The following is a 12,594-nucleotide window of genomic DNA, read 5'->3' on the forward strand; positions in this document are numbered from 1 at the left end:
CACCATCTAGCTCTATGGCACCTGCAACTCAGTCTAGGAAGCCCACAGCAAAATACAGAAGATCCAAAGGCAGAGACCTGGGTGGGAGTCCTAACTCTGTCACTTCCTGAGTATGTGACCTTGGGTAACCTCCCCATCTTAATTCCTTCATATGTAAATGAAAATAACATTAATTACTGCCCCACAAATACTGTCGTATGGAGGATTAAATGAGACAATGGATGTGACAGTGCTCAAAGTATAAAGTTTCTACAAATAAGCCATCTCAAAAACATCTTCCCCCAAGACTGTTTCAAAACATTAGTAATCATTGTTTTCTAAACTATGTGCAACAAACTACTCCAAAACCAAAATGAAGGAATATTCATTTAGGCTTGCCCTATTTTTCAAAATTACTTTTAGTGTCACAGAAACCTGCCTACAAATGACTTTACTTGACTTGAAGGCTCCTATAAAGACTCACATGGTAAGCTGTTGCCTCAAAGTTGCTATGAAAATCTGCTTGTCATGGTGGAACTTTTATTGAACATTTCCCAGGTCCCAGTCACATTAGGCATTTTGAGAGTTTATGTCAATTGATTCTCATAAGAATGAGAAATACTTTATCTCCTCTTTATAGAGGAAGAAACAAGTTCACAAAAAACAAGAAACTGCTCGAGGTAAAACAGGTGTCCGTGTCGCTGAGGAAAAGAAACACCAAGGTGTTAAGTGGCAAGGAGAAATTTGGAACACTGTTACCTAGTGATTATAGAGCATGGTGGATAAGAGCGTGGTCTCGGAGCTGCACTACCTGGATTCAAATCCTGAATTCGCTATGCGTTTCTTCATTTGCAAAATTTGGTTAATAACAGTAATCTATTTCATAACTTAGTAAATCAGTTAATACATCTACTTAGAACACCTACCTAGCACATTGTATACTCGACACATTAGATATTATTGCCATCATTTCTCCCACCCCGCTTATCCAAACCTCTCTCCCTCTTTTCCCTGCCCTGAAACCTGTGTGCTGACTAGCCTAAAGCTCCCTTGCACACATTTTACTCACTGTTGTTTATGATTTTGCTCTTTCTCTTCCTTTTAACTGAAATGCCTCTCTCCTTCCTCACCAATCTAAATCTCACTCAGCCTTGAAAGCCTAGCTCAGACCTAGCCCCTTCTGTGAAATATTTTCTGACTTCACCAGCCCACAGTGATTTCTTCCTTCTCTGAACAAGTCTTTATACCGTCAAACGATCTAACCTTTACAAATCACTTGACTTCTAAAGTGGTTTCTAAAGGACTCTGAAGATAAATGATTTAGCTCAAATCCCTAATTTTTGAAAGAGAAAAAGAGGCTTAAAGTGTTAAACTGCCTATGGTGACACAAAGTTACACGGCAGAGTAGAGGCTTGACCCAGATATTTTAAATGTTTGCGATGCTCTTTCCACTAGATAATGCTAATTTTGTCTTCCTTGAGATTCCCTACAAGTTCTCAAAAGTGAAAGCATGTATTATATAATTGTCTGATTCCAAGTATTTCACTTACTTTGTAGCCTTCATGGAAACTAACACACTGGAGTTATTAGCTCTTTGCTAACTGATTAGCAGATCAATCTTTCACTGCTACCCTTTTGCCCCGCAGTCAAAATGTTAGTAAACATAGGACTCTCTAGAACTTAAATTCTCATCATTGGCTATTCCTCAGGGGGTGACAGGGACTGCAGAGGGAATTATATCCATATGTGTCCCTGAGTCACATCACAGGGTCCAACAAGAACAACAAAAAACTCATTCTATATCACTGAAACCTGGAAGTGTAAAAGAAAACAGTCTTCAGCTGTGCTATTGTAATATTAGGGCCCTCTAAGGATTCAAGTCCACAATAGAGAAAGGGGACTTCAATTTCCCCCCCACAAAGCCCAAGCCTCTTTTTGTAGGATTAAATCGGGCTAAAGTTACCGCATAAAGTTGTTAGACCCCTTGAGCGGAGAAATAGATGAGAGGTATATATCCTGGAAAGGGATTAAAGCTGTGCTTGGGAGGAATGGAATGGAAGAATGGTCCTAGACAGAAAGAAAAAGGAAAGAACAGATTCTAAAATCTGAGAAAGGCTCCAGTAAACAAAAGACATCTTAGCGCCTAGGCTGAGAGAGGGGAAGAAGCAGAGTACAATAGCTGTTCTCCAGAAAGGAAGGAAGAGCAAGCGTGGGGTGTTCATGCACATCAGAAAAGGGCAAGCTGGAGAGCTTAATAGCTATTTAATATTTGGAAAGCGACTACTTTTATGAGTCTGTTTGTTCATCATTATGAAGATAAAATGAGACATTGGGTATGAATATGTTGTGCAAACTGTACAACACAGTGCACACGGCAGGGATCAGGAAATAAATGCTGTTAGCCAACACTTCAACATATGTATACAAAAGTTCTTAGAGCTATCAGGGAGACAGGAATTCAACCACAAGTCCACAATTCCCATGACTGAGTAGGAAACATACACAGTGGGCATTATAGGATTAGCCCCTTTTTTTCAGGATACCACATGGTAGCAACACTGTAAGAAAGGGGTACTGAATGGAGAGTACTCGAAGATGAGCTTTTCATCCAAGGACATGTTTAGCCATGTACTGACCTATGCCTCCCCTTCCAAAGATTTACAAGCATTACCACATAGAATAAATCATAGAGCTAAAGCTTTTGAAAGAAAATGGCACAAAAACTGTAACATGGAAATAATGTAGTGCTGTAAAGGATCTGAGAGAATGTTTCAATCCTCTCATTTGACAGAGTTTAGAAAATCAAACTCCAAAGAGGCAAAATGGTTTATCAAAGAATACACAGTGGCACATTTTTAATGGTACAAACATTTCTAACCACAACATCTTCATTCCTCTCTGCTCCCACAGCATCCTATGCATACTAATTACCATAGTGTACTAAAATCCTATTTAAACGTCTGTCGTCTCCCCTACTCGACTGGAAGGTCCCAGGGGACAAGGCCTATGCCCAACTTAACCTTATATCCCCAGCACCTGGCTTGTGTTTAGATGCTCCACTGCACTGAACATATCCCCGTTAAAACTGTTTTGTAAATATGAGGGAAAGTAGGCAATTCTGGAAAACTTGCTAATTAGGCCTCCATTACATTTTGCTTAGCAAGATATTGAAAAGGCTAATGTTACCATAGACCTCAACTTGGGTACAGAAAGACAGTAAACAATCTTAGGCAGACAGGGACACTAAGGTAAAAATGGGTCCCTGAAAGCAAGGTCATCATAGTAGCGCAGTCCTACTAACTTTATTACATTGTTGGAGTTTGATGACTAGGTCTCTAATTAAGAGTCTCCTTCAACCATTTTACAATGACCTTTGCTGAAACAACAATAACACAAATAAGACAGTGAAACTGCTAGTGGGGATATAGTGCAATATGCTCATGTGGTTCTTTTTTAAGCACTTACAACTCCACAGTGACTCTTTAAAAGCAGCAGACACGGGCTTCCCTGGTGGCGCAGTGGTTGAGAGTCCGCCTGCCGATACAGGGGACACGGGTTCGTGCCCCAGTCCGGGAAAATCCCACATGCCACGGAGCGGCTGGGCCTGTGAGCCATGGCCACTGAGCCTGTGCGTCCAGAGCCTGTGCTCCGCAACGGGAGAGGCCACAACGGTGGGAGGCCCGCGTACAGCAAAAAAAAAAAAAAAAAAGCAGCAGACAAAAACAGAATTTTCAAGGAGAAAAAAGGTAAAATTTAAAGAATCTACTCATAGAGTAACTTAAGAGTCAGAAGACGCGAATTCTGGTTTCCATTCTCTCACTAACTTCTTATTTGACCTTGGGCAAATTGTTCCATTTCTCTGGGCTTAGAAGGAAGACTGAAATTCTAGATCCTAGTTCTGAATAAATTTGAACAAGCCACTTTGCTTCTTCAGAACAAGATTTCCCCCATTTATGGGACTTCCCTGCTGGCACAGTCATTAAGAATCCACCTGCCAATGTAGGGGACACGGGTTCAAGCCCTGATCCTGGAAGATCCCACATGCTGCGGAGCAACTAAGCCCCTGCACCACAACTACTGAGCCTGTGTGCCACAACTACTGAAGCCCGCACACCTACAGCCTGTGCTCCACAACATGAGAAGCCACCGCAATGAGAAGTCCGTGCACCGAAATGAAGAGTAGCCCCCGCTCACCGCAACTAGAGAAAGCCCGCGCGCAGCAATGAACGCCCAACGCAGCCAAAAAAATAAATTTATTTAAAAAATTTCCCCCATTTATAAAGTAACCCGGATTATCTTCCAGCTCTAATAACCTAGAATTCTAAGCTATAAGCTACTGTTGCTATGAACAATGAAATTCAATGTAATCAGTATGTTTGTGTTAGAAACAGGACATGTAGATAAAATATTTGGCAGAGAGAAGCCTCAAACCTCACTGGAGCTTTCCCCCCAAGTTTCAATTCAAATATTTTTCTAGAACACACAAGCACTGGTCCAGACTTCTGCGCTTCCCCTATTCTTAATGAAATGCCCAAAGACTGACCAGAAAAGAATGGGAACCAGCACTTCCCAGATAATGCATCAACCGAGTCTCTTGGTTGTCTCCCTCTTTTCTACCAGTGCACTTTCCTTATACCATCCACTGTCTGGACTGAGCCAACCTATCTCTTTTGATTTAAATTCTTCAAGGCTCAGTTCAAATCTCACTATTTCCATGAAGCATTCCCTTCCCATTCTAGCCCACATCCATCTCTCCCTCTTTTAAACGTCTACAGTACAATACATTGTTGTGGTAGGGATTAAATGATATTTCCAAAGAACTCGGTATCACATGTGACATATAGCAGTTGCTCAAAAAGTGATAGTACTTGGTGTTGTTGTCACATCTTTAGCACTAATCACATACCCTTTAGTTCAGTGCATCTTAAATTTAATATGCATGTGAATCACCTGGAGATCTTATTCAAATGCAAAGTGTGATTCAGTAGGCATCAGGTGGGACCCGATAATCTGCAGTTCAAAAAGCTCCTGGTTGATGCCTATTCTGCTGATCCAAGGACCATAGTTCAAATACAAAGGGAAGTTTTTAGTAAACTTTTTTTTTAATGTATTTATCTTGTCTATCCAGCCAGATGGAAAGATCTTAGAAGAGAGATACTATGTCTCATTTTTCTTAGCATATATACTCTATACAGAGGTGTGCAATAAACATCTGTGGACTTATCAAATCTGCAATCTCTAGATACTCTAGATAATCTCTAGAATGCCTGTTATACCGATTTTCAAATTCAAACATTGAGACATTCGAGGTTGAAAAAGCTCACTTGATCACTGGAATTGGAATCACTGGAACAGAGGCAGGGGAGAATCTGAGAGAAAACTTACCTCATAACCAGTGAGAAGGTAAAACACAGAAAAAACAACATATGCAAATGGACGCTTGTTCCTTGTTTAAGCACAAACATCGTTAAAATGCAATATTAACTGCACTTCTAATTTAGGTACGAACCTTGAAAGAAGACATGCATTTTCAGGCATATATATATATATATATATATATATAAGTAATAATTAACTAAAAAGGTATATAATGAGCTTGATATCACGTTTTAGTGGAACAGAAATATTTTTCAGTGATCCGTTAATGTGCAAATGTGCAATTAACCTAAAGAGCTCAGGCAACCAATGAAAACACATTTCAAGCAAAAGAAAGAGAGGAACGTCCTCCGATTTTCCCATCAACCTGGTCAGTGATATGATCCCCAGATTCCATTGCCCACAATTACACTACAGAAATTCAAAAGAATCTGCTGTGTATCAAGGCTGCTCTAAGACGCTGCCTATTTTAAGCCCTCCTTTAAATCTCCAATTATTTAAATACTTGTTATAACCCTCCGTATTTTAGCATTCCATAATTCGAATGGGACCAATATTCTCAAATTTTACTCGGAGGCTATACTCTGACTTCCTATGCAAGCACCAGGAAAATAATATCAGGCATGTATGACACCTGCTCACAGAATACTATCTAGGTAGGTAAAACTGTGAGACAAATCTATTAAAATCCGTCTTTAGAGCAAAAAGCACCTTTTTAAGTCACTGAGCTTGTCATAAACAGGCATCTGCGCCTTAACTCATAGAGACCTTTCAATAAAGCCACTCACCAATACTTAACTGCGATGTTTTTAACAAATACAGACACCTTAAAAGAAGACAGACTCTGCAAAATTCTGAGAACTGCCATTAAGCACAGAAACACAGAAGCACAGAACTGCTGTCAAGCACTAGACTCAAACTGGGTTTATGAGTTTTAATAAATCAATGTTATTACTTTAGAGAAAATCAGAAAACAGTTGGGAGTCAGCCTACAGTAAAGTGGCTTCTATTTCTTCCATCCGAAGTCTAGTCTCCTGGGCAAGGCAAGTTCTGTGGTTCGTGCCAGGCAGGCAGTCTTCCTAGAGAATAATACTATCCAAGGAGAGTTTCAAGTCCCAAGCCACAGAAGCAGTTATAAACACATACCCATACAAATGAGTGTCTTCCTACCTGCGGGTACCTAACTAGTAATTACACCCAAAACAAATGCCTTCAACAGGAAAGGAGATCAGGACCACGTACAGGAGGGTCAAGATTCTTGCATAAAAAAATGAAGCACCAATTTCATTCTCATTTCTCCCCTCCTTTTCCTGGTCTTTCTTCAAGACTCATCCTTTGTGAAGCTTTCTCCAATAACTCTGACCCTTACTCTCAATAACTCTAATCACACCATTTATTGAAAGCCTGAAACACCAGTCTCAACTAATTATTCTAGATTCCTTTTTGTTAACTGTTTCATGTTTTCATTTTGTCTCCCAAATTTGAGTGAGTTCTCTGTAAGGCCCATACACTGCCTAGCCCCTAGAGGGGGCCAATTATTAATATTGCTAATAATATAATAATAATAATGATATAACATATTATATATATATATATATATATATATACACATAATAATATAATGGAGTGGCAAAAGTGGAGTCAAGTAGGCCTAAGTTCAAATTCTGGTTCTACCATTTGACTGTGAACACATTACTTACTTTCTCTAAGACTCAGTTTGGTGGTGAAAATTCAATAAGATATATATTAGTGCACCTAGTACAGGGTTTGGCATATAACAGATGCTCAATAAAGCTTAGCTACCTTCCCTTCCCATTTAATAAGCACTTGTTGATTTGAACTGAGTTAGAGTAATTCTCCTAGGGGACTGCCAATGGCACCATCATATACTCTCTTACCTTCCCCAGTACACTCTTGTGTGTGTCTGTGTCATTTCCTTACAAAGGTCACTTCAGGTTTTCTACTCTGCTGTCCTAAGAAAAAGCCAACTACACAAGTCAGCAGGAGGGCATCTCCACATCTACATTTCATTTTTATCACAGCCACGCCAGCACTCTCTCCGTCTGGGTCTCCCAGTGAGAAAATGATAGAGAAAACCAGGGAAGCAGCCAGAAGAGGAAATGGAGATAAATAGCTCTGTGGTCCCTCTGTGCCTCCCTCTTGGGAGGAAAGACTTAGGTCTAGTCTCCAACCCCAACTCTTGTGAGGAAAGGAGAAAAAAACCCCAAAAAACAAAAAAAAACCCTTGCCATGTTCCAGAAGAAAAAGCAACCCCTTTTCCTCACCTCTTCACTTCTTCAAGCCCTTCACCAGTCAATTCCACTATCACCTCCCACCCTAACCATCCCCTGGGTCAACTTCCTCCTCCATAAAACAGAGCCTCTTTTAACTAATTTGTCTTAAACAGACCTCATTCATGCTTTTATCGACCAGAGGTCACATATTCCCTCAGCCTTCAGCATTCCAAATTGGAATATCCCTTAAAACAACAACAAAGAAATTTTTAAGTTTCCCATCTTCTGCATTAAGGCACATCTCTTTATTTGTGTCCCTTTAATGATCCAGAATATTTAATGATACAGAATACCTCGGTCATCATCCTTCCAGCTGGAAAAAGTAACATCACTTCCACCCCAAAACACATACCCACCCCCCAAAATGTTTTTTTAATCCACAAATTGGAGATTTGGGAAAATACAAGAATATTGGGGGCTGCAGAAAATACAAGAATTGTATTATTCTTAAACGAGTTCACCATGCTGCACGGGAACAAGTCCATGTACACCTGGCTCCCACCAGCCTTAATCGGACCAGGCGAAAAAATACCCCCTCGCCCTCTCGCTTCCCCGCCCCCAACTACCCATTTCCATTCCTGATTCGCCCCGGGGCCCATAAGGCAGAACCTTTCTTGTTGGCCTTCACGTCCCTCGGGGGATCTGGGACCCTTTTCACGTCAGCTTTGATGTATCGAGGCAGAAAAGTCTGTTCCCTGCACCCCTCCCTCAAAATAAAAAAAAAGACTATTTCTTAAGACTCTTCCCTGTTGGATAAAGTAGCTCCAGCATTTGTGTGTTGGGGGATTTGAGTCAACTGAGGGACTATTTTACCGCAGGCTTCACCTTTCCAGGCTGACCAGTGCCTCCCCCCGCCCTCGACACACACACGCCCGCTGGACCCCCTCTCCTCGCGGCGGGACCCCAGACCCTCCTTTTCGTTGCTCTGACACCTCCCTGGGAGCCGGAGCATCCTCGGAGCGGCCCCGAGCCCCGGGCGGCGCCGGCCGGGCACCTACCAGTCGGTGTGCGGCTCGTCGACGACCAGCAGCACCTTGGCCTTCCTGGCGGCGGCGGGCGCGGGCGCGGGCGCGTCCACCAGCCCGGCCGAGGCTGCCGTTTGCTTCACCGCCTGGGAGAGCGAGCTGAAGAAGCTGCTGCCCACCGACGGCGCCGGGGCCGGCTGCGGCGCGGGCTGCGGCGCGGGCGCCGGGGCGGGCGGCGGCCTCCGCTCGGGGCCCGGCGAGGCGACCGGGGGCGCAGACGAGGCCGAGGCCGCGCCCGGGCCGGGGGGCGGCGGCGGCGGCGGCTGCTGGGGCTCCGGCCGCTGCAGGTCAGTCATGTAGCCATTGGGCAGGTTGGCGATGAAGCTGCTGTCGGACAGCCGGCGCCGCAGGAAGTTCATCATCTGGCTTGAAGGGCTGAGGGCGCGCGGGGCGGCGGAGCCGGGAGGCGCGGAGGGCGAGACGGAAGCGGCGGCGGGGTCTGAGGTGGCTGAGGCGGCTGAGGCGGTAGAGCCTCGGTCCGCGGCGCGCAAGCCAAGCAGACAGCCGCGGCCAACTGGGCCGGGCGGGCGGGGAGGTGCGAGGCTCAGCGCCAGGGAGAGGGCGGAGCCGGGGGCGGGGGCACAGGTTGCCCCGCCCCGCGCCGCAGAGCCGGCGCCGCCCCAGACTCGCAGCCTGTGCAGCCGGCTGTGAGCAGCGGGCCTTCGGGGGCTGGGGACACGCGGTCTGGGGAGCACCAGGCCTCCTGAGACCTGAGCGTGGCTCTCTGGGGAGGGCGTGGAAGCTAGTCCTGCTCCCCAAGAATAGGGACAAGAGAGCTCAGAGCACCTACCACCTTTTTGACTGGGGGAGAAAAGAACCGTGTCCGGGAAACTGGCCCCACTCCCTTCGAAGGAAAGAAAGGTGTCAACCTCCCCACCCTGAGGTGTGAACGAAGCCATTCCCCTCGCGCGCGCGGACATGCACACACACACACACACACAAACACACACACACACACCCTATAGTGAGATGAAAAAGAACTATCCCTTCCTCAATGCTGGGAGAGAAAGACATCCCCCCCACCCTAAGGTGACAAGACAAGACCTAGTGGGGAAGCGAAGGGTCGTCGCCTCTACTTTGGGGAGAAAGGGGATGGGACGCAGACCCTCTCCACCTGTCTTGGAAGGATGTGTGGGATGCGCTTTCAGCACCTGAACCTTAGGGATGGCTCACCTCAGAGCACCTACTCCTCTCCCCCATCTCTTGCACAAGAGAGAGGAAACATGTGTAAGTCTGGAGATCCCCCCATGCAGGACCCCTGAGTGGGATATCTAAGGCTCTGCCACCCCTTCTGCGTTCTTGCTTACAGGCATTGGTGTATCCTATGTAGTAACAAGAAGGTCACCTCTTTAAGATCTTTCTGTTTGTTTTTCCCAGTTCGTTCATTGGCCAGATCTGCCTCGACCTCCATGAAGGCTTTCTGATTACCACCTTCCCATGGGCACTCCCTGAATCTTGTATGCCCCATGAACCTTTGTTTTCACCTCTCAGGAGATACACTTTTAATCCCTATGTTGAATTGCAGCAGGACTCAGCAGATATACCCTACATTCAGACCACTCTGCGTGATACGTGACCTTGGGCAAATCAGCCCTCTGAGCCTCTTTTCCTGAGCCAGTGAAAGGAGATAACACTTTTCAAAGTCGTTACACAGAGTAAGTGAGAGCATGTATGTAAAGCACCTGGCAAACAGTAGGCATTCTAGTAGTGGTGGCAAGATTCTTATACTTTTTTTTTTTTTTTTTTTTGCCGTACGCGGGCCTCTCACTGTTGTGGCCTCTCCCGTTGCAGAGCACAAGCTCCGGACGCGCAGGCTCAGCGGCCATGGCTCACGGGCCCAGCCGCTCCGTGGCATGTGGGATCTTCCCGGACCAGGGCACGAACCCATGTCCCCTGCATCGGCAGGCGGACTCTCAACCACTGCGCCACCAGGGAAGCCCAAGATTCTTATTCTTATTGGAACTAGTTCTCAGTAAGTATTTATTGGGCTGAATGGAATCAATGAGCAGCTTGTCACTAATGTTGGCAGGCAGTTCTTGCTTCCTACATCCCAGCTGGCACTCAGCTTGGGCACTGGAGATGCACAAACCAGCCCTGAGCCAGAGACCCAGTGATGTCCAAGAGGTCTTCGGTCAACTATAGTTATACAGTGGTCCTCCCATCTCCCATGTGCCAGGCATGGTTAGAGCTGGATAGACTGACATGAATGGAAAGTGTCCCTTGTTTGCTAGTTCACCATCTATGTGGGCTAGAGGGGGAAAGTAGGGAGGACAGACAAAGAAACAATCACCACAATAAGATGGGCGAGGTGTTTTAGGAGCACCAGAGAGCGAGGGATTCATTCTGCCTGTGAGGCTTAGGGATACCTTCTCAGAAGATGTGATATTTGAGATGGGTCTTGAGGCATCTGAAACGGTTTACAATCAGAGATGAGGGAAAGCAGTCAGACAGAGAAGGCCTGCAGGAATGTTCCTTGATGACTCCTCCAGGAAGCCTCCCCTCAATCCTCCAGGGTGGGCTGTTTCAATGCCTGTGCTTGGTTTCGTCATAGCCCCTGAAGAAATGATAATAAAATATTCTGGTGACTAGAATATAAGCTTTTCAATGATGGGGTTGTGTCTCAGTCATCTTTGGACCCCAACACCAAGCACAGTGCCTGATACATAGCAAGGACTCTGCTGTTTAAGAATCCAGCTCTACTCTTACCCAACTCAGTTCTTGTGTTTATTGGAGAATAAAACTAATGTCACTAATAACTTAAGTAAATAAACTCAGTTTAATGTATTAAACTGAGTATTTTTTAGAAAATGAGAGGAATCTTTTCCAAAGGCATGAATCTCTACTGATGGGATTTCAGACACTGTATCACCTTAAGTTTTTTGAATGAGTGGGTTGTCTTTTTTTATATATATTTCACTAATTCCCCCCAACCATTAAGCTTGTAGAGCACGTATAATATTTAAAAATCAACCAATTAACAAACATGTTTTGAGTACCTAATACACACAAGGCATCATGCTAGGCACTGGAGGGTAAAGGAGATTCAAGATGAAGAAAATCCAAGTTCTGCCCATAAGAAGACAACTCAGAAACACGTGAACACATAATTAGCAATAGCAGAGCGTCTGTGTGTGACCAGAAAGTGGAGCAGGCAGTGAGGATTAAAGGAGGCAGAGGAAGAAGAGATCTCTGGGGTAGGAGGAGAGTTCACAGGAGCGGTAGAGCCCAGGCCGTGTAAAATGGGTGGAATTCAGAAAACCAGGACAGCATAGGGGAGACAGTCAAGACGGAGGAGATGGCAAGAGCAAAGTCAGGGAAGTTGGATTGGATAAGTCATAAGAATGTATAGATCTATTCCTTGAAAGCAAAGACCCTCCCTGTATTATCACTATACTCCTTAAGCCTTAGAATAGCACCTGGCATGTAGAATGCACTCAAATATTTGTAAGAGGGGTTCCGAGAGGCTGTACTTGTGTGTGTGTTTATTTTGTTGGTGTCTGTCCAGCTATAGTTTTAGATGGCAAGCACCTCACAGTGAGGAATTCTGTCTGCTGCTTCTCTCACAATGATCTGCAAAGCCTGATGTAACATTCAACACACAGGAAGTATCCCAGTCTTGGGTGGTAGATCAGAACGTTCTCAGAGAACTGCTTACCTATAGATTCCTTCACTGATACCATGGAGGCCCACAAGACCATTAAAAATATTTATCAAATATTCCACTAATTTATAAGTATTTTCTGGTAGGTTTTAATAAGAATATTACTCTTATGGAAGAACAGAATATTTTCTTATGATTGGGCATGGGTGGTTATTAATCAGCTCAGTATAATCAGAAGATTTTCGTTAGTTGGCACAAATGTAAATCACAGCCGATTAAAACAATATCCTCCGTGTTCCACTGAGTCCTTGCCAGGAAG

At 44.7% G+C, this 12,594-nt stretch overlaps 1 protein-coding gene and 1 long non-coding RNA gene across 2 annotated transcripts in view; both read right to left on the reverse strand.

The window, feature by feature from the left end:
• SYN2 (synapsin II) overlaps positions 1-9,207 on the reverse strand; it is a 216,248-nt gene extending 207,041 nt beyond the window's left edge. Inside the window, exon 1 of the mRNA XM_049715554.1 lies at positions 8,648-9,207. Coding sequence (XP_049571511.1) covers positions 8,648-9,036 — 389 coding nt within the window. The 5' untranslated portion in view covers positions 9,037-9,207. The remainder of the gene's footprint in view (positions 1-8,647) is intronic.
• Positions 1-12,594, reverse strand: part of LOC117203218 (uncharacterized) — a 360,640-nt gene that overhangs the window by 220,767 nt on the left and 127,279 nt on the right. The window lies entirely within an intron of this gene.

This window comes from Orcinus orca, chromosome 10 (assembly GCF_937001465.1).
Source record: "Orcinus orca chromosome 10, mOrcOrc1.1, whole genome shotgun sequence".
NCBI classification, from domain to species: Eukaryota; Metazoa; Chordata; class Mammalia; order Artiodactyla; family Delphinidae; genus Orcinus; species Orcinus orca.